This window comes from Nerophis ophidion, linkage group LG14 (genome assembly GCF_033978795.1).
Source record: "Nerophis ophidion isolate RoL-2023_Sa linkage group LG14, RoL_Noph_v1.0, whole genome shotgun sequence".
Taxonomy (NCBI): domain Eukaryota; kingdom Metazoa; phylum Chordata; class Actinopteri; order Syngnathiformes; family Syngnathidae; genus Nerophis; species Nerophis ophidion.
The window spans coordinates 17,455,522-17,482,851 of NC_084624.1; the positions used below are offsets into that span (position 1 = coordinate 17,455,522).

The 27,330-nt window shown below is 40.5% G+C and overlaps 1 protein-coding gene across 2 annotated transcripts in view; it reads right to left on the reverse strand.

Moving 5' to 3' along the window:
• Positions 1-2,770: 2,770 nt before the first annotated feature.
• Positions 2,771-27,330, reverse strand: part of tat (tyrosine aminotransferase) — a 120,061-nt gene continuing 95,501 nt past the window's right edge. For both annotated transcript variants that reach the window (XM_061920011.1, XM_061920012.1), the window contains 5 exons: positions 19,766-19,918; positions 19,564-19,692; positions 15,522-15,605; positions 3,487-3,585; positions 2,771-3,408 (listed from right to left, as the gene is read on the reverse strand). In XM_061920011.1, coding sequence (XP_061775995.1) covers positions 3,277-3,408; positions 3,487-3,585; positions 15,522-15,605; positions 19,564-19,692; positions 19,766-19,918 — 597 coding nt within the window. In that variant the 3' untranslated portion in view covers positions 2,771-3,276. The remainder of the gene's footprint in view (positions 3,409-3,486; positions 3,586-15,521; positions 15,606-19,563; positions 19,693-19,765; positions 19,919-27,330) is intronic.

The following is a 27,330-nucleotide window of genomic DNA, read 5'->3' on the forward strand; positions in this document are numbered from 1 at the left end:
TTACTCATACGTTCGATATGAGTCTCGTAACTTCGAGAGGCCAACCCAAAACAGGAGGTGTGGCGCCCAGGGAACGAGGGACCACTGGCCTCACGCAGCCAGGCCGGCCAACGACAGGAACCCCAGAACCCCACCGTGCCGCCCGGAAGAGCCAGCAGCAGGCCATAGACAGACGCGCACAGCAGAGGACAAGGCACGGGAGAAGCAGGGGACAGCCACTCCCCAAACCAGCGAGAGACAACACCCCATGCGAGCTGCGCCCGGCCATGAGGGGCCCAGAGACTCCCCTATTTTTTGTATTCCAAAATAAAATTAAGAATGAGTTTTTTTAATTGCAATTCATTAAAAGGAAATTCAGTGACCAAAACGGTAAAGCCCATGAAAAATCCGTAATGTCGCTAAAATTCGTTCCATTTTATCCACTCGTGATGCTGAGATCATTATTCACGCGTTCGTTACAACTCGTCTCGATTACTGTAACGTATTACCTTCAGGTCTCCCTGTGTCTAGCATTAAAAGATTACAGTTGGTACAAAATGCGGCTACTAGACTTTTGACAAGAACAACGAAGTTTGATCATATTACGCCTATACTGGCTCACATGCACTGGCTTCCTGTGCGCTTAAGATGTGACTTTAAGGTTTTACTACTTATGTATAAAATACTACACGGTCTAGCTCCATCCTATCTTGCTGATTGTATTGTACCATATGCGCCGGCAAGAAATCTGCGTTCAAAGAACTCCGGCTTATAAGTGATTCCAAGAGCCCAAAAAAAGTCTGCGGGCTATAGAGCGTTTTCTATTCGGGCTCCAGTAGTCTGGAATGCCCTCCCGGTAACAGTTAGAGATGCTACCTCAGTAGAAGCATTTAAGTCCCATCTTAAAACTCATTTAAATAGACCCCCTTTTTAGACCAGTTGATCTGCCGTTTCTTTTCTTTTCTCCTCTGCCCCCCTCTCCCTTGTGGAAAGGGGGGCACAGGTCCGCTGGCCATGGATGAAGTGCTGGCTGTCCAGAGTCAGGACCCAGGGTGGACCACTCGCCTGTGCATCCATTGGGGACATCATTGTTTTAACAACACTCGATAAACGTTTATATAACGTATAATAATTGTTGAAGCTTTGAAAGTGGAATTCTTTACCATTCTTGCTTGATGTACAGCTTAAGTTGTTTAACAGTCCGGGCTCTTGTTGTCGTATTTTACGCTTCATAATGCGCCACACATGTTCGATGAGGGACATGTCTGGACTGCAGGTGGGCCAGGAAAGTACCCGCACTCTTTTTATACGAAGCCACGCTGTTGTAACACGTGACTTGGCATTGTCTTGCTGAAATAAGCATGATAACGTTGCTTGGATGACAAAATATGTTGCTCCAAAACCTGTATGGACCTTTCAGCATTAATGGTGCCTTCACAGATGTGTAAGTTACCCATGTCTTGGGCACTAATACACCCCCATACCATCACAGATGCTGGCTTTTGAACTTTGCGCCTATAATAATCCGGGTGGTTATTTTCCTCTTTGTTCTGGAGGACACCACGTCCACAGTTTCCAAATATAATTTGAAATGTGGACTTGTCAGACTACAGAACACTTTTCTACTTTGCATCAGTCCATATTAGATGAGCTCGGGCCCAGCGAAGCCGGCTGCGTTCCTGGTTGTTGTTGATAAATGGCTTTAACTTGCACTTACAGATGTAGCGACCAACTGTAGTTACTGACAGTGGTTTTATGAAGTGTTCCTGAGCCCATGTGGTGATATCCTTTACACACTGATGTCGGTTTTTGATGCAGTACCGCCTGAGGGATCAAAGGTCCGTAATATCATCGCTTACGTGCAGTGATTTCTCCAGATTCTCTGAACCTTTTGATGATTTTACGGACCGTAGATGGTAAAATCCCTAAATTCCTTGCAATAGCTCGTTGAGAAAGGTTTTTCTAAAACTGGTCGACAATTTGCTTACAATGTGGTGACCCTCGCCCCATCCTTGTTTGTGAATTACTTAACATCTCATGGAAGCTGCTTTTATACCCAATAATGGCACCCACCTGTTCCCAATTAGCCTGCACATCTGTGGAATGTTCCAAAATAAGTTTTTAATGAGCATTTCTCAACTTAATCAGTATTTATTGCCACCTTTCCCAGCTTCTTTGTCAGGTGTTGCTGGCATGAAATTCTAAAGTTAATGATTATTTGCAAAAAAAAAAAAAGGTTTATCAGTTTGAACATCAATTATGTTGTCTTTGTAGCATATTCAATTGAATATGGGTTGAAAATGATTTGCAAATCATTGTATTCCGTTTATATTTACATCTAACACAATTTCCCAACTCATATGGAAACGGGGTTTGTAGATCCACTATGGACTGGACTTTCATAATATCATGTTAGACCCACTCGACGTCAATTGCATCTGGTCTCCCCTACAGGGGATGGGGGGGGGGGGATCACCCACATTTGCAGTCCTCTCCAAGGTTTCTCATAGTCATTCACATTGACATCCCACTGGGTTGTGAGTTTTTCCTTGCCCTCATGTGGGCTTGTTGTGGGTTGTACAGCCCTTTGAGACACTTGTGATTTAGGGCTATATAAACAATTATTGATTGATTGATTGATGTAAACACAAATAATGATAATATAATACTTTTCCATTGATCTGTATTACACATTTATTTTATGTGTGATTTCAATCATCTCTTAATTTAATCATCAGTGAAAATGGAATGAATTTACAGATTTCCTGATCACATACAGAACATATTCCAGTTGGCAATGCAAGGTTTTATTCATATAAAATCTGTAATAAAAAAGAAGGAAAGTATTCTTTCTTGAGACATGTTTGTACAATACAATATACAAATGTGTTCACTCGCACTGATTGTGAAGTGTTTATTAGTGGACTTGCATCAGTGCACTTCAATAAATATACTGTGTACACTGTATTGCTGTATTGTGTGGACTGGCAATGTACTTCTCCCACTCGTGCACTCAAAAGACTGAGTGCAAGTACACAAGTGCGCCAATTGAGACACATCTATCAAGTGTGCATGGTCTGCCATCCTAAAGATGTCCAGGAATGTAAAAGCAGTCAAAACAATTACATAAATATGTAAAACAAGAAGGTTCATAGATGTTATTTAAATAAAAGCTTTGGCCATTTCAACCACAAATCCCTGGAAAAGAAAAGCGATATGAAACATTGTTGTACACTTTTAACCTGTTCAGTAATGAGGGATGCGTTTCCATGGCGACGGGTGGGCGTGGCTGCCGTGTTACTGGTCCAGGTTGTGGCTGTCGGGCCGATAGTGGTGCTGGCAAAACTCCCTGATCCGACGGCACGCTTCCACCATCATCTGCTCCGGCACCGTGACCACGATGCGGAAGAAGTTGGGGTACTCGAACGCCTGCGAGAAGACGAGACGACGCCGTGGTCACGCGGCCCGCGGCTTTCATCGACGTGCGACCTTTGGAATAGATCTTACCGTGGCGGGCAGACAGAAAACGGACTGTTCGGTCACCAGCTGCTCAGTGAAGTCGACGTCATTGTGGAAGATTGGGAAGGCGTCGATGTCGATTCCGACCTAAACACACACAAACAATCTCATTGATCAGCTGGCGCTTCGCAATCAAACAAAAACACAAAAAAATATATACCCCGGCATGCACAAAACATTGAAACAACGTTGACAACTTGTTGAATTAGGTCCTGACTGGCAACTCAAACATGACGGTGAAACAACATGCTTTTTGATCACGTTTAATCAATGTCGGGTTCTGATGTTGATTTGACCTTCGAATTTTGGTCATTTCCCCACGAAAATTCTACAACACAAATACGACGATGAAATAACATACTTTTTGATGACGTTTAATCAATGTTAGGTATTTCACGTTTGAATTTTGGTCATTCGCCAACCAAAATTCTACAACACAAATACAACGTTGAAACAATATACTGTACTTTTTGATGACGTTCAATAAATGTTAGGTTGTGAGGTTGATTTGACCTTTGAAATTTGGTCATTTCCAGACCAAAAACAACGTTGAAATAACACACTTTTTGACAACTTTTAATCAATGTTAACCTCTTATGTTGATTTGACCATTGAAATTTGGTCATTTCCTGACCAACTACAATGTTGAAACAACATACGTTTTGATGACGTCTAATCAATGTGAGGTTCTGACGTTGATTTGACAATTGATTTTTGGTCATTTCCAACCAAAATTCTACAACACAAATACAACGTTGAAACAACATACTGTACTTTTTGATGATGTTCAATCGATGTTGTGTTGTGAGGTTGATTTCCCATTTGAAATTTGGTAATTTCCCAACCAAATACAATGTTGAAACAACATACTTTTTGACATTGTTTAATCAATGTTAGACTCCAATGTTAATTTGACCATTGAAATTTGGTAATTTCCCGACCAAAAACAACGTTGAAACAACATATGTTTCGATGACGTCTAATCAATGTTAGACTCTTATGTTGATTTGACCATTGAAATTTGGTAATTTCCCGACCAAAAACAACGTTGAAACAACATACTTTTTGATAACTTTTAATCAATGTTAGACTCTGATGTTGATTTGACCATTGAAATTTTGTAATTTCTTGACCAAATACAATGTTGAAACAACATACGTTTTGATGAAGTCTAATCAATGTTAGGTTCTGACGTTGATTTGACCATTGAATTTTGGTCATTTCCCAACCAAAATTCTACAACACAAATACAACGTTGAAACAACATACTTTTTGACGACGTTTAGTCAATTGGTCGGGAAACGACCAAAATTCGTTGGTCAAATCAACCTCACAACCTAACATTGACTAAACGTCATCAAAAAGTATGTTGTTTCAACGTTGTATTTGTGTATTGGTCATTCAACAACCAAAATTCTACAACACAAATACAACATTGAAACAACATACTGTACTTTTTGATGACGTTCAATCAATGTTGTGTTGTGAGGTTGATTTGACATTTGAAATTTGGTAATTTCCCAACCAGATACTACGTTGAAACAATATACTTTTTGACATTGTTTAATCAATGTTAGACTCTGATGTTGATTTGACCATTGAAATTTGGTCATTTCCCGACCAAAAACACAATGAAACAACATACTTTTTTACAACTTTTAATCAATGTTAGACTCTTATGTTCAATAACCATTGAAATTTGATCATTTCCCAACCAAAAATCCACAACATAAATACAACGTGGAAACAACATACTTTTTGACGACGTTTAATCAATGTTAGAATCTGACTTTGATTCGACCAATGAATTTTGGTCATTTCCCGACCAAAATTCTACAACACAAAAACAACGTTGAAATAACATACTTTTTGATGACGTTTAATCAATGTTGGGTTTTGATGTGGATTTTACCGATGAATTTGGTCATTTCCCCACCAAAATTCTACTACACACATTTAACGTTGAAACAACAGGCTTTTTGATGACGTTTAATCAATGTTAGGTATTTCACGTTTGAATTGTGGTCATTCCTTAACCAAAATTCTACAACACAAATACAACGTTGAAACAACATACTGTACTTTTTGATGAAGTTTAATCAATGTTTGGTTGTGAGGTTGATTTGACATTTGAAATTTGGTGATTTCCGACCAAATACAACGTTGAAATAACACAGTTTTTGATGATGTCTAAGCAATGTTAGGTTCTGATGTTGATTTGACCATTGAATTTTGGTCATTTCCCAACCAAAATTCTACAACACATACAACGTTGAAATAACATACGTTTTGATAACGCTTAATCAATATCGGGTTCTGATGTTGATTGACCATTGAATTTTGGTAATTTCCTGACCAAAATTCTACAACACAAATACAACGTTGAAACAACATACTGTTTGATGACGTTTAAGCAATGTTAAGTTGTGAGGCTGATTTGACATTTGAAATTTGGTCATTTCCCGACCAAATACAACATTGAGACAACATACTTTTTTACAATGTTGAATCAATGTTAGACCCTTAAGTTAATTTGACCATTGAAATTTGGTCATTTCCTACCAAATGCAACTTTGAAACATACTTTTTGATGATGTCTAATCAATGTTAGGTTCTGGCGTTGATTTGACCATTGAATTTTGGTCATTTCCCAACCAAAATTCTACAACACAAATACAACGTTGAAACAATATACTTTTTGACGACGTTTAGTCAATGTTAGGCTGTAAGGTTGATGTGATCATTGAAATTTGGTCATTTCCCAACCAAAATTCGACAACACAAATACAACGTTGAAATATACTTTTTGACAAGGTTTAATCAATGTCAGGTTCTGACGTTGATTTGATCATTGAATTTTGGTGATTTCCCGACCAAAATTCTACAACACAAATACAACGATGAAACAACATACTTTTTGACGATGTTTAGTCAATGTTAGGTTGTAAGGTTGATATGATCACTGAAAGTTGGTCATTTCCCGACCAAATTTCTACAACACAAATACAACGTTAAAACAACATACTCTTTGACGACAGGTAATCAATGTCGGGTTCTGACTTTGATTTGCCTGTTGAATTTTGGTCATTTCCCCACCAAAATTCTACAACACATACAACGTTGAAACAACAGGCTTTTTGATGACGTTTAATCAATGTTAGGTATTTCACGTTTGAATTGTGGTCATTCCCTAACCAAAATTCTACAACACAAATACAACGTTGAAACAACATACTGTAATTTTTGATGATGTCTAATCCATGTCGGATTCTGACGTTGATTTGACCTTTGAAATTTAGTAATTTCCCCACCAAAATTCTACAACACAAATAAAACGTTGAAACAACATACTTGTTGATGATGTCTAATCAATGTTAGGTTCTGACGTTGATTTGACCATTGAATTTTGGTCATTTCCCGACCAAAATTCTACAACACAAATACAACATTGAAACAACATACTTTTTGATGACGTTTAATCAATGTTTGGTTTTGAGGTTGATTTGACCTTTGAAATTTGGTCATTTCCCGACCAAAAACAACGTTGAAACAACATACTTTTTGACAAGGTTTAATCAATGTTAGACTGTGATGTTGATTTGACCATTGAAATTTGGTAATTTCTCAAACAAAATTCTACAGCACAAATACAACGTTGAAACAACCATTAAATTTTGGTCATTTCCCGACCAAAATTCTACAACACAAATACAACGTTGAAACAACATGCTTTTTGACGATGTTTAATCAATGTCGAGTTCTGATGTTGATTTGACCATTGAATTTTTGTCATTCCCCAACCAAAATTCTACAACACAAATACAACGTTGAAACAACATACTTTTCCGGTGACGTCATCAAGCCGAATGGCAGCTTAGAGTAACATCTCCCTCGTGAGAAAAGTTTTTTCGCCCCGTGAGACTGTAAAACGTCAAACTTTCAGATACTCTCTGAACAAACAAAAAGGGGCGAGGATGGGGAAAACCAGAGGAAATCGAGGAAATGTCGTTACTTTACTTCTATTATGGCCAAACGATTAGAAGATTTCTTACCTATACTAATACATAAAAATCCAACAGGTTTTATACATCAACGCCAAACATAAGACAATATAAGAAAGACACTACATATTATGGATCATATACAAAGAAAAAACATCGAAGCAGTTGTTATAAGTGTGGATGCTGAAAAGGCCTTCGATTCGGTCAATTGGAATTTTCTTTACAGAGTTCTATACAAATGTGGCTTTCAGGATACAATCATTAAAACTATACAGGCATTATATAATAATCCTACTGCTAGGATAAAGTCAATGGATACTTATCAAACAGTTTTACTCTAGAAAGGGGCTCTAGACAGGGATGTGCATGGTCACCATTACTCTTTGCATTCTATTTGGAACCATTAGCTCAGTCTATCAGACAAAACGAAGATATTAAGGGAATTAGGATTAAAGGAAGAGAGTATAAATTGTTCTGTTAAGCGGACGACATTTTGGTCTATCTTGGACACCCAACATACTCGCTCCCTATGTTAATGCAATCATTTGAAATGTATGGTCAATCATCAGGATATAAAATTGTTATAGGTAAAACCCATCTACTCTCATATGATTATAACCCACCAGGGGAAATCAGAAGTAGTTACCCTCTGAAATGGCAAACAGAGTCTTTTAAATATCTGGGCATGAATTTGTCAAAAGATCTAACAAAATTATCTGAATATAATTATCTACCCATACATAAAAAAATAAAAGATGATATAGCAAGATGCAACTTAATTCATTTTTTTAGCCTTAGTTCTAGAATTGATTCCATTAAAATGAATGTACTGCCGAGACTGCTATAACTGTTCCTAACCCTTCCAATAGAGATTAACCAAAATCAATTCAATGAATGGGACAAAATGCTATCAAGGTTTATACGGCAAAGTAAAAGGCCAAGAGTCTGTCTCAAAACTTTACAATTGGTCAAACAAAAAGGAGGATGGGGTTTACCTTGCCTCCGATATTATTTTTTTGCAGCCCAGATGAGAGCAGTGAGATGTTGGTGCAACCCGTCATATGTTGCTCAATGGAAAATTATTGAAGAAGAAATGTCCTCCATCCCCATACAAACAATCCTGGCGGATAGCAATTTACAAGCCCACATAAATAACATTGATAATCCATGGGTGAAAAGGACCCTTAAAGTGTGGAAAAAGATCATAAAGGAACACAAACTCAAGAGCGATATTGCAGTTCTTAAGTGGTGTGCCTATGATACAGAGTTTGCACCTAATAAATTAGACTCAAGATTTAAGGACTGGATATCTAAGGGTATAACAGCTTTATGTAGTGTAATGGAAAATAAAAAAAAATGCTTAGTTTTGAAACTATGAAAAGGACATATATATTACAAAACCAAGATTTTCATCGATATCTGCAGTTGCGACATTTTGTCAATATGAAGGTGAAAAGCGTTACAAAGATGAGTATATGTTTGATTGAATTGTCAACAATTCAGAAATTATCGATAAAACCGTTTCATGCTTGTATAAGTGTTTGTTGAATATGAAATTATACTCAACCTCATATATTAAAACACAATGGGAGAAGGATGGAGGTATAACTATATGGGAGGAAGAATGGACAATAATATGGAAATATCAATGGACTTGTACCAGCTCACCCAAGTGGAGGGAGTTTGGCTGGAAGTGTTTGATCAGATTTTTTCTTTACACCTTCTCAGAAGTCTCACTATGATAACTCCCCTGCCTGCTGGAGAAATTGTGGGAATTCAAACGCAAACCACTACCATGTTTTCTGGGACTGCTCTACCATAAAGGACTATTGGAAAGAGACACACCAAGCTTTACAGGATATTTTTAAACGAGAAATACCCCTTGAAAGTAAAACTTCGTTTTTTGGATTTGCTCCTCAAGATTGGCTTAAGAAAGATAAATACTTAATGAATATACTGGTGGCTTGTAAAAAGACCATTACTAGGAAATGGATATCCCAGGAGAGCCCAACTTTGAAGCAATGGATGGAAACCACAATGGACATATATAAAATGGAGAAGATAACTGCCTTTATTAATTATAAATTGGAGAAATGTACCTTATACTGGGAAAATTGGGTCAATTATGTCACGCCCCATAAGCCTGACTTAAATCTCTGGAATTAGTGTACTGTTAAAAAAAAAAAAAAGATTACTCCCTATATGTGTATATATAAATAGAAGTATCTGTATATATTTATTTTATTTTATTTCTGTTTATTATTATTATCAATGTATTGTCTAATTTTTGCTGATTTAATTGATGTATGTGTAGATACTACCTTGTTTTTGTTATCTCTGTTTCTTTTTCTTTTTTGGGGGGGGGGGTGGGTGGGTGGTATCATGGGTATATAAACAAAAATACTTTTGACATTTAGGGCAGACAACGGCTATGTGACGTATGTGAATATGATTTAGTGGATGGAAATGTCTGATGCTGGATGTCAATGAAAAAAAAAAGAAACAACATACTGTACTTTTTGATGACATTTAATCAATGTTTGGTGGAGAGGTTGATTTGACCTTTGAAATGTGGTCATTTCCCGACCAAATACAACATTAAAACAACGTACTTTTTGACAATATTTAATCAATATTAGACTCTTATGTTGACTGGACCATTGAAATTTGGTAATTTCCCGACCAAATACAACGTTAAAACAACATACTTTTTGACGACGTTTAATCAATGTTAGACTCTGATTTTGATTTGACCATGGAAATTTGGTCATTTCCATACCAAAATTCGAAAACACAAATACAACGTTGAAACAACATGCTTTTTGACGACAGTTATTCAATGTCGGGGTCTGACGTTGATTTGACCATTGAATTTTGGTCATCTCCCAACCAAAATTCTACAACACATACAACGTTGAAACAACATACGTTTTGATGACACCTAATCAATGTTAGGTTCTGACGTTGGTTTGACCATTGAATTTTGGTCATATCACAACCAAAATTCTACAACACAAAAACAACAATGAAATAACATACTTTTTGATGACGTTTAATCAATGTTGGGTTCTGACGTTGATTTGACCATTCAATTTTGGTCATTTCCCGACCATGTCTTGTGCCTGCTGGGTATATGTTATCATAAAGGTGTCTCAGTCTGATACTGCTATGGGATATGGGTCTGAACTAAAAGAAAACAAACATGGGCTATGTACTGAGCGATGATATATGCTTACATGTAAAATGTGTGATATCATCTTGCGATACAAGCAGTCCTGCAGGGTGTTTACTTGTGCAAAGTTGGGTAGACAGTTAACATTTAAATGTCCTCCAATAAACACACAAGGCTGGTCTTTTCTTGTATTTTAGTCAAGTCATTTTACTGCGTTAGCGCAAAGAGCCACAATATACACATGAACACATGATTTGAAGCTTTGAAATGCGCTAATGACACCTGACGTATAAGGAAGAATGACCTGTCATTGCCTTTAACAAAAACTATAAACTCTCTGTGGAGGGGGCGTGGTCGGCGCGTCTCCTGCGGGAAGGACGTGAGCAGGGCTATGAAGCAGCTGACAGGTGAGTGGATTTCCCTGCTGAAGCGGGTTATCTAATCACCTGTCTCCTTTATTAGCAGCGTCCGAGGTCATGAGGGGAGGGCAGACAGAGGAGAGAAGACAGCGGAGAGGGGCGAGGCCAGAGGAGCACGCAAGCCAAAGAAAACAAACTAAAAATAAAAATAAAAAGACTCCTTGGACCCTGGAGCTGAGGACTCATTCTTCCAGTAGACACAAAGAGAACCCAGACGCACAGAGATGTGTCACATTTGCGCCCAATTGGCCGGTGGCTGGAAGAAAATAAGAAAAGGAAAATGTCGGAGCACAAGCCCCTGACAGCGCTGGGGCAGGTGCTGGCAGACGTGGCGGCGGCGAACTACCAGCAGATGAAGCCGTCCACCAAAAAAAGGCCCATTAAGGCCAAATTTTACAGGCGATGGCCAGCCGGATGGGAGCGGCACCACCGCCAGGCCCAGCGGCCTCCATGCAACGCATAACGGAGGGCGAAGACCCACAGGCCTTCCTGGACATTTGTGAGGCCACGGGCACTGTTCGGGTGGCCTGAAGAGGAGTGGGGGGTGCATCTGTGGCCGCTGCTTGCAGGAGAAGCACAGCGGGCAGCGCTGAGTCCACCGGCGGCCTCCCGGGTAGATTTCAGGTACTTGAGGTGGGCGATACTGGACCGGGAAGGCAGCTGGTCCTCCGCCGGTTCCGGGTGTTGAGACTGGGGCTGGCGGACCGCCCGTTCATGCTTGGGCAGCAGCTCAGAGATGCGGCGACCCGGTGGCTGAACCCGGCGACATCTGACAACCCCATGCTAGAGCTCATACTCCTGGAGCAATTCCTGGTGGCCATTCCGGCGCGGACAACAGCGGGCTACTACCGTAAGTTCATTCCCCAGGAAGCGTGGCGGGAGCAAAAGACCCTGAGAATGGCCGAGCACCCCGTACCAGCCCCGTGCTGATGACATGCGCAGCTGGAGGAGGAGGCGCTAGTCCTTGTGGATTACGCAACCCGGTATCTAAAAACAGTGCCGCTGCTGTTTCAGGTCATCTTCCGAGTTGGAATACCGAAAGAGATTCTGACTGACCAGGGCTCGTCCTTTATGTCACGCACGATAAAGGAACTATACGTGTTATTGGGAATTAAAGCGATCCGCACCAGCGTATACCACCCACAAACTGACGGGCTGGTGGAGAGGCTAAATAAGATGCTGAAAACCGTGATCTGTAAGTTTACGCATGAGGACAGACCAAATTGGGGAAAATGGTTGGATCCCCTACTGTTTGCAATGCGAGAGGTACCCCAGGCCTCAACAGGTTTTGCGCCTTTTGAATTATTATACGGCAGGAAGCCGCGCGGGGTTTTGGACGTAATTAAAGAAAACTGGGAGGAAGGTCCAAGCTCCAGCAAAAACGAAATTCAATACGTCATGGACATGCGAGCAAAACTCCACACGGTGGGGCACTTGTCACATGGGAATTTGCTCCAGGTCCAAGCACGCCAACAGCGCTTGTATAACAGGGGGTCTCAGCTCAGAACATTTTCACCGGGAGGAAAAAGTGCTTCTATTACTTTCAACGTCCAGCTCGAAATTACTCGCCATATGGCAAGGACCCTTTGTGGTCACACGGCAAGTGGATGATGTGGACTATGAGGTCCGGCGCTCGGACCAGGGAGGAGACACGCAAATCAACCATATTAACCTCCTGAAGGCAGGGAAAGAGGCAGAACCTGTTTCTACGGTGACGGCGGTTGAGGAGAGGGACGAGTTTGGGCCAGTGGTCCCGCGCTCTGTCCTGCCCTCCCCCCTTCTCTGTGATAATCAGCTCACGTTAGAAGTTGCCAAGCTGCAGCAGCACTTTTCTGGTGTGTTCTCCACTCGGCCCGGCCGCACGAACCTCATCTGTCATCATATTGAGACCAGCCCGGGTGTTACGGTGCGGTTTCGGCCCAACAGGCTCCCCGAACACAAAAGCAAAGTGATTCGGGAGGAATTAAAATCCATGCTGAAGTTGGGGGTAGTAGAGGAATCCCACAGTGCGTGGTGCAGCCCCATCGTTCTGGTAGGGAAGAAAAATGGTTTTGTGTGGTTCTATGTGGATTACCGCAAGGTAAATGAGATATCACGCTTTGATGCTTACTCAATGCCCCCGGTCAACGAGCTCCTGGATCGGCTGGGCACTGCTTGTTTTTTTACGACACTGGATTCACCAAGGGCTACTGGGAGATTCCCTTGTCGCCAGAGTCCAGAGAAAAAACAGCATTTTCCACTCCGGAAGGTTTGAACCAATTTGTGACCCTTCCGTTCGGCCTATTTCTGTGCGGACGCCACGTTCCAGCGCCTCATGGACCGGATGCTGCACCCTCACGCTGTATACGCAGCCGCCTACCTGGATGACATCATCATCCAGAGTAGCGGCTGGGAAGAGCACATGCGGCGGGTCGGGGCAGTGCTCGAGTCCCTTAGGAAGGCAGGGCTCACCTCCAACCCAGCGAAGTGCGCGGTTGGTCGTAGGGAAGTACAGTACCTGGTGTACCACTTGGGAGGAGGGCAGGTGCGCCCACAAATATACAAAACAGCGGAGATCGCAGCCTGTCCACCCCCCAAGACAAAAAAAGAGGTGAGGCAGTTTTTGAGTCTGGCGGGCTACTACCGTAGGTTCATTTCCCGGTTTGCGGACCTGACTGACCTCACCCTAAAGGGTGCTCTAGATCTGGTCCGGTGGACGGAGCAGTGCCAGCAAGTGTTCGAAAAGGTAAAAACAGCCCTCTGCAAGGAGCCGGTACTGCACATGTCTAACTTTGCCATCCCCTTCTGTCTGCAGGTGGACGCCTTGGGCAGAAGACTGGGAGCGGTACTGTCCCAGCAGGTAGAGGGCGTGGACCGGCCCGTACTATACATCAGCCGGAAGCTCTCGGACTGGGAGGCGAGGCACAGCACGGTGGAGAGGGAGTGCGTCGCCATCCGGTGGGCGGTCGGGGCCCTCCGCTACTACCTGCTGGGACGCTCCTTCAGCCTCTGCTCGGACCACAAACCCCTCCAGTGGCTCCACCGCATGAAGGATGCAAACGCACGGATCACCTGGCGGAATATCGCTTTGCAACCCTACAACTTCCGAGTGGTCCACACAGACCGGGTGCTCAGATGCCCGTGACCGACTTCCTCTCGCGCTCTTCTACGGAGGGGGGAGTGGGCGCGGTCGGATGGCTGCCCGGCCTGAGTCTGGCGGTGGAGGAATGTGGAGGGGCGTGGTCGCCCTAATCACCTGTTTCCTTTATTAGCATCGTCCAAGAATGGGAGAACAGACAAAGGAGAGAAGACAGCAAAGAGGGGCGAGGCCAGACAAGCGAGCAAGCCAAATAAAACAAAATACAAATAAAAATAAAAACAGACTCCTTGAACCCTGGAGCTAAAGACTCATCCTTCCAGCAGCCACAGAAAGAACCCAGAGGCACAGAGACGTGTCACACCGTCCCACTTTTGCCGGAAGGCGAAGCTCTCAATTTACCGGTCGATCTACGTTCCCATCCTCACCTATGGTCATGAGCTTTGGGTCATGACCGAAAGGATAAGATCACGGGTACAAGCGGACGAAATGACTTTCCTCCTACCTTAGAGATAGGGTGAGAAGCTCTGTCATCCGGGAGGAACTCAGAGTAAAGCCGCTGCTCCTCCACATCGAGAGGAGCCAGATGAGGTGGTTTGGGCATCTGGTCAGGATGCCACCCGGAAGCCTCCCTAGGGAGGTGTTTAGGGCATGTCCAACCGGTAGGAGGCCTGGGAACGCCTCGGGATCCCCCGGGAAGAGCTAGACGAAGTGGCTGGGGAGAGGGAAGTCTGAGCTTCCCTGCTTAGGCTGCTGCCCCAGCGACCCGACCTCGGATAAGATGAAGAGGATGGATGGATGGATGGAAGTGTCGGAGGCAGGAGCGTTTTGGAAAGTATCCAGTAACAAATGTGTCCGCATCATTCAATGGGTTTTACTTTATGACGTATTGTGACCAAGCGGTGTCGGCAAAAACAATTATCGCTCCACTTCAATTTAAAGACAGCATAAGGTTCGTATTTTGTATACCTTCCATTGTTCTCATGAGTAATTTCACTTGATGGAACCTTTTCTAAAAATCCACACAACAAATTGATACAAGTACAGTATGTATGATTCCTTCTGATATCATTTTTGAATTAATATCGGTATTAGCTCCAATATCTGTACGATGATTCGTGTTGATATTGTATCGGTATCGGCCAATACTCATACTTTCCATACGATACTGAGTCTATTATATGGAAAGTAAAACAGTTGTAATTAGAGACTTTTGGTGACTTTGTTTGATATAAAGTTAAAGTACCAAAGGTGTGGCGAAATTATTCTCTGCATTCGACCCATCACTCTGTATCAACCCCCTAGGAGGTAGCACTTTCGAATTAGAAGAAAAATGGATTGTGAGTGATACTGACCATCAAGTACATGGCTCCTGAGGGCATGATGGGGTTCAAGCCGGGCACTGTGGACAGCTCCTTAAAACAAATCTCAGCGTTGGACTGTGGAGGAAAGGAGGAAGAAAATCACATCAGCGAGATATATAAATATATTATATTTAATATATCAACACACACCAAATTAGTGACTTTTGTGTCCCTAGGAAATAAAATAAACAGTAAATACATATAAAAAAAATTGAAGAGTTGATTGGGTATTTATAGGCCTACTAATTTTAGATTTTCTTATTCAAACGGGGATAGCAGGTCCATTCTATGTGTCATACTTGATCATTTCGCGATATCGCCATATTTTTGCTGAAAGTATATAGTAGAGAACATCGACGATAAAGTTCGCAACTTTTGGTCACTAATAAAAAAAGCCTTGCCTGTACCGGAAGTAGCAGACGATGTGCGCGTGACGTCGCAGGTTGTGGAGCTCCTCACATCTGAACATTGTTTACAATCATGGCCACCAGCAGCCAGAGCGATTCGGACCAAAAAAGCCACAATTTCCTCATTAATTTAAGCGAGGATGAAAGTTTCGTGGATGAGGATAGTGAGAGTGAAGGACTGGAAAAAGAAAAAAAAGACTATGGCAGTGGGAGCGATTCAGATGTTATTAGACACATTTACTAGGATAATTCTGGAAAATCCCTTATCTGCTTATTGTGTTACTAGTGTTTTAGTGATATGACATGGTCGTACCTGAAAGACGGAGGGGTGTGGTGACCGCCAGTGTCTCTAAGGGAAGCCAAGTTTCTCTACGAAGGCAGACGGTCGGGCCGGGTTGAGATTCCCCCCCCCCCCCCCCCCCCCCCTCCACGGTAGAAGCATCCCACGTTTAGGGGCGGCCGGTCGGAGGAGGCAAGAGAGTCCGCAGCTTGCTGCCTCTTTGACAGGTGCACGAGGAACAACACAAGCTTCACTCATGTCTACGGTAAGAGCCGAATTATTACCACAGTTTTCTCACCGAAACTTGCCGTTTGACATGTGGTCGGAAACCATGTTCGCTTGACCGCTCTGTTCCATAGTAAAGCTTCACCTTCGGGAATGTAAACAAGGAAACACCGGCTGTGTTTGTGTTGCTAACGGAAGCCGCAATACACCGCTTTCTACCAACAGCTTTCTTCTTTGACGTCTCCATTATTAACTGAACACATTGCAAAAGATTCAGCAACACTGTGTAATTATGCGATTAAAGCAGACTACTTATAGCTGGGATCGGGCTGGAAAAAAATGTCCGCTACAACCCGAGACGTCAAACGCACGCGTCATCATTTTGTGACGTTTTCAACAGGAAACTTCGCGGGAAATTTAAAATTGCAATTTAGTCAACTAAAAAGGCCGTATTGGCATGTGTTGCAATGTTAATATTTCATCATTGATATATAAACTATCAGACTGCGTGGTCGGTAGTAGTGGGTTTCAGTAGGCCTTTAACTAGAAGAGGCAATTCCTGAAGGAATTGTGTGTGAATGCTCCAATGCTGAAGTTGAACCGAAATCCTGGAAAACATTTTTAGAATTGTTGAAGTAGAGAACACAATTCCCAGACAGGCTAAATATTCTGAAGGTGGAACGGTTTGAATCAGATGAAAAATGTGGGAGTTGTTGAACTTTGAAGAAGGTCCAATTGATTTCAATGGGAATTTCTCCCAAATTTGGGGAATTTCAGGAAAAGCGGGAATTTTTAATAAAAAATTGTTTCAAAAAAACAACAACAAAAAACAACAATTTGAATGGTCTGAATAAGTTGAAATGGTTGGTGTTGGAATTTTTCAAAACGATGGAGAAATGTTGAAATAGTAACATGTTGAATTGAGAAATTTCAGGAAAACTGGGAATTTTTCCAGTTCAAAAAACTGCTTAGTTTTTTTTTCTAATTAAGACGAATGTTGAAGTGGGTTTAAAAATGTGGAAGGAGTAGTCGCCAAAAAAAGAGTGGAAACAGGGCTTTGGGAAACCAGGAATTCTGGAAAATCCTGGAATTTTTGGGAACTTGGAAAAAGAGTAGTTTAAATGTCCAAGATGATGGAATGTGTTGAAGGTGGAATGGTTTGAATTGGTTAATAGAAACAGGGCTTAGGAAAACCAGGAATTCTGGAAAATCTTGGAATTTTTTGGGAACTTTGAAAAAGAGTGGTTTAAATGTCCAAGATGATGGAATGTGTTGAAGGTGGAATGGTTTGAATTGGTTAAAGGGTGGAAACAGAGCTTTGAAACACCAGGAATTCTAGAAATCCTGGAAAGTTTTTGAACTGGGAAAAAGAGTATTTTAGATGTCAAGATTATGGAATGTGTTGAAGGTAGAATGTTTTGAATTGATTAAAGGGTGGAAACAGGGCTTTGGAAAACCAGGAATTCTGGAAAATCCTGGAATTGTTTTAACTTGGAAAACAAGTAGTTTAAATGTCCAAGATAATGGAATGTGTTGAAGGTGGAATGGTCTGAATTGGTTAAAGAATGGAAACAGGGCTTTGGAAAACCAGGAATTCTGGAAAATCCTGGAATTGTTTTGAACTGGGAAAAAGAGTAGTTTAAATGTCCAAGATTATGGAATGTGTTGATGGTAGAATGGTTTGAATTGGTTAAAGGGTGGTAACAGGGCTTTGGAAAACCAGGAATTCTGGAAAATCCTGGAATTTTTTTGAATTTGGAAAAAGAGTAGTTTAAATGTCCAAGATGATGGAATGTGTTGAAGGTGGAATGGTTTGAATTGGTTAAAAGGTGGAAACAGGGCTTTGGAAAAACATGAGTTCTGAAAAATTATGGAATTTTTTTTTAACTGGGAAAAAGAGTAGTTTAAATGTCCATGATGAGGGAAGGTGTTAAAGGTGGAGTGGTTTGAATTTGTTAAAGGTTGGAAATAGGGCTTTGGAAAACCATGAATTCTGGAAAATCCTGGAATTGTTTTGAACTGGGAAAAAGAGTAGTTTAAATGTCCAAGATTATGGAATGTGTTGAAGGTGGAATGGTCTGAATTGGTTAAAGAATGGAAACAGGGCTTTGGAAAACCAGGAATTCTGGAAAATCCTGGAATTGTTTTGAACTGGGAAAAAGAGTAGTTTAAATGTCCAAGATTATGGAATGTGTTGATGGTAGAATGGTTTGAATTGGTTAAAGGGTGGTAACAGGGCTTTGGAAAACCAGGAATTCTGGAAAATCCTGGAATTTTTTTGAATTTGGAAAAAGAGTAGTTTAAATGTCCAAGATGATGGAATGTGTTGAAGGTGGAATGGTTTGAATTGGTTAAAAGGTGGAAACAGGGCTTTGGAAAAACATGAGTTCTGAAAAATTATGGAATTTTTTTTTAACTGGGAAAAAGAGTAGTTTAAATGTCCATGATGAGGGAAGGTGTTAAAGGTGGAGTGGTTTGAATTTGTTAAAGGTTGGAAATAGGGCTTTGGAAAACCATGAATTCTGGAAAATCCTGGAATTTTTTTGAACTTGGAAAACAAGTAGTTTAAATGTCCAAGATGATGGAATGTGTTAACGGTAGAATGGTTGGAATTGCTTAAAGGGTGGAATCAGGACTTTGGAAAACCAGGAATTCTGGAAAATCCTGGAATTTTTTTGAACTGGAAAAAAAATTAGTTTAAATGTCCAAGATGATGGAATTTGTTGACGGTAGAATGGTTTGAATCGGTTAAGGGGTGGAAACTGGGCTTTGGAAAACCAGGAATTCTGGAAAATCCTGGAATTTTTTGGAACTTGGAAAAAGAGTAGTTTAAATGTCCAAGATGATGGAATGTTTTGGAGGGGGGATGGTTTGAATTTGTCAAAGGATGGAAACAGGTTTTTGGAAAACCAGGAATTCTGGAAAATCCTGGAATTTTTTTGAACTTGGAAAAAGTTTAGTTTAATTGTCCAAGATTATGGGATGTGTTGAAGGTGGAATGGTTTGAATTGGTTAAAGAGTGGAAACAGGGATTTGGAAAACCAGGAATTCCTGAAAATCCTGCAATTTTTTGGAACTTGGAAAAAGAGTAGTTTTGTGATGGGAATGTATGGGAATGCACCTTGAGGAATCGAACTGTATCATGGTAGAAGCTTTCAGGTGTGTTGTTGAGGATTCCCTCAAGGGCACCCTGGACGATGGTGCAAGCTCCAAGAATACGTTGGCTCAGTTTGACCAGGCCTTGTCGAATCTGCAGGAGATCGTCCGTTATTAAGATGGAAGCATGTCATCGGTCACCTGCTCGGGGTTAGAATTTCACCGACCTCAGAGCCAAAGATGTTGTTCCTGTCATTGATGAGGATCCACCCCAACCTCCAACCGGGGACGAGCCAGCGTTTAGCCAAGCCTCCGCACGAAATGATGGGAACATCGCTACTGAGGGACGACAGCGAAGGGCTGTCGCAACCTGGAAAAACCTGGGAAGAAAACTCAAAGTCAAATATTGTCGACTCATTAACTTGTTGCAGTGCGTGAAAACAAAAACAAGTAGAATTTAAAACTGTTTTTTTTTTATCCCAGGTGGGCTTCCTTTAAAGGGGAACATTATCACAATTTCAGAAGGGTTAAAACCAATGAAAATCAGTTCCCAGAGGCTTCTTTTATTTTTCGAAGTTTTTTTCAAAATTTTACCCATCATGGAATATCCCGAAAAAGGGCTTTAAAGTGCCTGATTTTCGCTATCCGTGAAGCCACCGTCCATTTTCCTGTGACGTCATCCAGTGATGCCAATACAAACAAGATATAGCGACATTAGCTCGGATTCCGACTCATATTTCAGCGGCTTAAGCGATTCAACAGATTACGCGTGTATTGAAACGGATGGTTGGAGTATGGAGGCAGATAGCGAAAACAAAATTGAAAAAGAAACTGAAGCTATTGAGCGAATAGCTATTGACGCTATTCGGCGATCGCCTTCTAACCAACGATTGAGTGTCGCAGGATATCCATACATCTCTGTGCCATGTCTGCCTTAGCATCGCCGGTAAAATGTGCAGGAGCAACTTAAATCCGTCGATTGGTAAGTGTTTGTTTAGCATTAAATGTGGGTGGAGGGAAACGCTGGATGCAAATATAGCTACAAATGTACATACAGCTAGCCTAAATAGCATGTTAGCATCGATTAGCTGGCAGTCATGCCGCGACCAAATATCTCTGATTAGCACATAAGTCAATAACATCAACAAAACTCACCTTTGTGATTTTGTTGACTTTATCGTTGGAAATGCATCTGCAGGATATCCATACATCTTTGTACCATGTCTGCCTTTGCATTGCCGGTAAAATGTGCAGACCAAACAATCGAGACTTTTGCATCTTGTGACACTTGAGGAACTTAAATCTGTCGATTGGTAAGGGTTTGTTTGGCATTAAATGTGGGTGGAGTGAAAGGCTGGATGCAAATATAGCTACAAATGTACATACAGCTAGCCTAAATAGCATGTTAGCATCGATTAGCATGCCATGCTAATCGATGCACACTCCACGTAAGACAACTTGAATCTGTCCCTGATCGTGTTGTTACACCCTCCGACAACACACCGACGAGGCATGATGTCTCCAAGGTATGGAAAACAGTCAAAAAAACGGAAAATAACAGAGCTGATTTGACTTGTGTGTGTAATGTGTTTGAGAAAATGGCGGATTGACTACCTATGTGACGTCACTCCGAGTGCGAATAATAGAAAGGCGTTTAATTCGCCAAAATTCACCCTTTTAGAGTTCAGAAATCGGTTAAAAAAATATATGGTCTTTTTTCTGCACCATCAAGGTATATATTGACGCTTACATAGGTCTGGTGATAATTTTCCCCCTTAACGCCTTAGCATTCTGGCTTTTTATCGATAAAATGTCAAAAAATATCCTAAAAATATAAATATAAATAAATATAAATATAAATATAATCACTCTAGTATCAATCATGTACTGATACTACTCTTGGTATCAACACTTCTGATGAATAGATGGATGCACCTTACGGCTGGCCTCTACACAGAAACAGTTGTTATATTCCTATCCATAGTTCTTAATAACTGTTAATATCTGTTAGTAACATGCTTCCATCAACACTTCTTAAACTTTGTGACACTTGTTTCTTCCGTTAGTTCACGCCAGCTTGGTGGCCTAGCCATTAACATCCCTTCCATTCTGCTTTTTGCTGGGTTTGAAACATCCTCCAGTGATCATAGTACTTTTAAAATATTTACCACAATGGAAGTGATGATTGTTAACTTAGTGGAAAGGCTTCACACGGTGTATGAACACAGTCAGTTGCAAGCTGTCAGCTCTGGGACGGTTGATAAAGTATCGGCCAAAAGGGAATTGAAATTTGTGTTCAACATTGAAAGGATAAATCAACCCATTATGAACAAATATTGTTTTTGAAGCATCTCTTGAGTCCGTGGCTTTGGGATCATTTGAACATGAACAGGACGATTTATTTAAACCCTGACAGTCCGATTGTGTTCGAGTACTGATGCAATCAAATAGGAGTTAAAACACAATGGAAGTAGAATAATGTTTTTTTAGGTGCACTAATGTGTCCTCAAAGTGATTAGTTTCGAAGTGTGGACCGGGGAACACAATGTGGTTCAAGGCTTGGCTTCTGACCTAATCCCAATTAAAATTTGACAATGATACCACAAATATGTAGTATAACAAATTATTAAAAAAAAAAATGTCCATGCACTCAAAACTTTAAGGAGGATGTCAGGGAATTAATTAAACATTAATTGACAGTTTGTTTGTGTTTTAGTTTTTTTTTCTGTGTGTGTTGTATTTCCTGTCAGCACTCTTATTTTGTCTGTTACCCGTCTTTCTCCCTGAGCGCTGTTTCCCCTCAGCTGCGGTTGATTGGCACCTGGCCACATGATTGTCTCTCCTGTCGTGTCGTGTCGTGTCTTGTCATTGCAGCCTAGCGGTAAGCTATATTTCGGTAGCTGTTTGTAGCTTACTGTCTTTTGTTCCCGGCTTCCGTTTTGTTTTCATACTACAAGTAACGACTTCTGTTTCCTGCTAGCTCCCATGCTAGCTCTTAGTGATGGGTTGATGAGGCATCATGTATCGTTTCGACACATTGCAAAACTGTATTGATACTGTGTCACTAAATACTGACATCTGCTGGACATTAAAAATCCCTACAGGCAACCTATGGACCGACTCAAATGACACTGATTTTATGACCTAGTATATACAAAATATATTACCCAAGTCATTGTATTTCATTTAGGATTATTTCATATCGTCATTTAAATAAAAATATATTTTTACCTTTTTTAGATACAGTCAATAAATAATGTGAACATGTATCATAACATGGAAATCTAAGAGAACGTGTTGTGAATGAGAATACTTGTGGACTGCGAATTTTTTATTTATTTTTATTTATTTTTTTTATCAGTAAATTGCACTGTACAGTATATATTCCGTATAAATGACCACTAAATGGTAACACCCAGATACGTTTTTCAACTTGTTTATCAATTCATGGTAAAAACATAATGAGTGATCCATTGAGCTGAATTTGAACCAGTGTCCTAAGGAACTCAGCATGAGCATTTACAGTCCTCCACTCTACCAACTGAGCTACCGAAACGGTTCAACACAAAAACCCGTACGAGACTTTTGCATCTTGTGACACTTGAGGAACTTAAATCTGTCGATTGGTAAGGGTTTGTTTGGCATTAAATGTGGGTGGAGTGAAAGGCTGGATGCAAATATAGCTACAAATGTACATACAGCTAGCCTAAATAGCATATTAGCATCGATTAGCATGCTACTAACGGATCAAGTAGAAACTTTGAGAGAACAGGATGAAACGACAAGGAAATGAACACAAATACCTTTTTTTCGGGATATATGATCAAAATATTCCCACACGGCGGAAATGATCTCGGACGACGATAAATTACAAATATATATATATCCAGAGAATAGTGCTCGATACCGTGGTAGAGCGCAATATGTATGTGTGGGAAAAATCACTTCATCTCTACAGAACTGTTTCATGAGGGGTTCCCTCAATCGTCAGGAGATTGAGGGAACCCCTCATGAAACCGTTCTGTAGAGATGAAGTAGTCCTGTGATTTTTCCCGCACATACATACATATATATATATATATATATATATGTATATATATATATATATATATATATAATTATATATATATATAATCATACAAATCCCCTAAAAAGGGACAAGCGGAGTGGTGGAAAATGGATGGATGGATGTATATATATATATATATATATATATATATATATATATATATATATATATATATATATATATATATACATATATATATATATATATATATATATATATATATATGTATGTATATATATATATATGTATATATATATATATATATATATGTGTATATATATATATACATATATATATATATATATATATATATATATATATATATATACATATATATATATATACATATATGTATGTCCTAATTGGATTATCCAGAGAATAGTGCTCGATGCCGTGGTAGAGCGCATTATGTGTGTGTGGGAAAAATCACAAGACTACTTCATCTCTACAGAACTGTTTCATGAAACGGGGTTTGTAAATAAAATCCCTTGAAGAGCAGGGAAACCTGCGAAACAGGCTTGTATTGATGAAATATCCTCTGTGTTTTTTCCTGACCTAACGTACATTTCGCTCTACCACGGTATTGAGCACTGTATAACGGATAAACCACAGAAACCTTGACTATGTATATATATATATATATATATATATATATATATATATATATATATATATACATATATATCTATATATCTATATATATATCTATATATCTATCCCTCTCTCTCTCTCTCTCTCTCTCTCTCTCTCTCTCTCTCTCTCTCTGTATATATATATATATATATATATATGTAATCATACATATCCCCCAAAAAGGGACAAGTGGAGTGGTAGAAATGGATGGATGGATGTATATATATATATATATATATATATATATATATATATACATATATATATATATATATATGTTACTTTTACTTTGCATGTATTGTAGTCTGCTTGTGGCCTTCATCCAAAATATTTTAGCTCACTGCGGCCCCCCAAGTTTAAAGTCTTCACTAGCACGATGCTAACAATACTCACCTTTAATACATGTTTGTCATAATTCTTAGTAAAATACAAACAGTGGGTAAAAAAAATCAAAAAAATAAATAACCCAGCGTCGATTTCCTTTTGATTCACTTTTGAAGCACTGTTGATAAATTTTTGGTATACAAATCTAGTAGTTCGCTTTATTGAGATCAAATTAAAAAATGAGAAAGTTAAAAGATGTGACAAATCAAAAACAGGCAAAGCTTCTTGTGGATTGGACAACAAAGCAAGACAGCTGGTTGTCGTTAAAGCTGTGCAGGATCCGAGACATGCATAGACGCAGGGAACTGCCCCATGTCTGATTGGCCAGATGGACAATAATTCAACACTCCTGCTGGCCTTTCAAAGGAGATTTAACAACACTTTCGGTGACTTTTCTCCTTGAAATAAAACAAGTTTACGTATGTTTATATATGTGAGAACTACTGCATTGTCATCAGATATTATCATCAAGACTGAATGTAACGGTACATACAGTATGACATTTCTGGCGTGAGAGATGGCAAAGTCATAAAAAAAGGCTTCGCGGTCTCCCCTGCCCCCAGTTGCATGCAGTTTTGTATTGAGTGCAAACACATGCAGGCTGAAAAGTGCACAGTCATTCAGCTGCTGTGCAGTGATTAGAGCTTGGAAGCTTTTGCAAATGCACCCGACAACCCCGACATTTCCACTTCTACAAATTCCTCCCATACGCCACAACAACGACGCAACGCAAGCAAGAGATTTGTGCAATGGAAGGGACACAAAACCGGCGACGGTGTGTGTCAAGATCCAACATGTCCGCTGCATTTAGGAATGGAAGCTAGCGTCGTTGTGAAAAATGTTCCTACCAGGGTTTCTTTGGACTGCCAAAAATATGGTTCTCAGCTGTGGTCCCTATGGGCTGCAGCAATACTCCCTTGTAATACCCCCTTTCACCACTTATGGCAGTAATTACAATATCAAACGTAAGAAGTCTCGGGCTAAAGTCACTGAGAAGTTTCTTAAGCGCAAAAAATTATGACTAAAGAGCTGAATCTATATTTTCTTTTACACTTACACTTTATTGACAGTTTATTTAGAGGCCTACTAAAATCAGATTTTCTTATTTAAACGGGGATAGCAGGTCCATTCTATGTGTCATACTTGATCATTTTGCGATATTGCCATATTTTTGCTGAAAGGATTTAGTAGAGAACATCCACGATATAGTCCGCAACTGTTGGTCGCTAATAAAAAAGCCTTGCCTTTACCGTGAGTCGCAGACGATGACATCACAAGGGTGAGGGCTCCTCACGTCCTCACATTGTTTTTAATGGGAGCCTCCAGCAGCAAGAGCTATTCGGACCGAGAAAACGACAATTTCCACATTAATTTGAGCGGGGATGAAAGATTTGTGGATGATGATATTGATAGCGAAGGACTAGAAAAAAAAATTAAAAAAAAAAAAGTTTAAAAAAAAAGGCAATTGCTTTGGGACGGATTCAGATGTTTTTAGACACATTTACTAGAATAATTCTGGGAAATCCCTTATCTTTCTATTGTGTTACTAGTGTTTTAGTGAGATTAAATAGTACCTGATAGTCGGAGGGGAGTGGCTACGGTAGAGATGCGTGGTTTGCGGTCTCATCCGCGGAGTCCGCGGATAAACCGCGGGTCGGGCGGGTGACATGACGAAAAAATAGATTTTAATTAGATTCGGGCGGGTGGCGGTTGAACCATTCGGTAATATTTGATATATTACCGAATATGGTTCTGGGATCGGTATCCTTTACCATTCAAAGAGCCATTTAGGACCCGTGTCACTAAGCGAAGAAGACAAGAGGAGACGCAAACATTCTCTAGTATGACTGCCGGCAGTCACCCAGTTAATAAGTATTAGGGCGTGCCATGAAGCCATTGACTTTGTCGCCTTCTACAACAAGTACAATCTGCTTCTCAGTCCAGCAACATGTTGTGTGTGGCTTCCGCAGACACACGCACACGACTGCAAGGCATACTGGGTGACACAAAGTACACTAATGGTTGTGATATAAACAATTTTAACACTCTTAGTAATATGCGCCACGCTGTGAAGCCACACCAAACAAGAATGACAAACACATTTCGGGAGAACATCCTTCCAGTAACACAAAATAAACGCAACACAACAAATACCCAGAATCCTTTGCATCCATGACAATTCCTGACTATTTTATACACCCCGCTAGCAGCAAACCCTGTGCGTCGGTAAGGTGGGCGGGGTTTGGGGCGCGGGGGTGTAAAATATATTCAGGAAGTCTCACAGATGCAAAGGGTTCTGGGTATTTGTTGTGTTGCGTTTATGTTGTGTTACTTGGAGGAGGTTCTCCTGAAATGTGTTTGTCATTCTTGTTTGATGTGGTTTCACAGCGTGGCGCATATTAGTAAGCGTGTTAAAATTGTTTATATCACAACCATCAGTGTACTCTGTATCACCCAGTATGCCTTTCAATATTGTACGTGTGATTGCGGAAGCTGCATACAACATGTTACTGGACTAACAATCGATTTGTACATGTTGTTGAAGGTGTCTAAGGCAATGGCTCCAAAGTACGCCCTTATTCTTGTCATCAGGATGAACACCATTGGATAGTCGCGAGAACGTTAGCGGCTCCCATTGTCTTCTTTACTATGTGAAACGGGTTTAAATAGCTCTTTGAGTGGTAATGGTGGCCGACCTTGATGTAT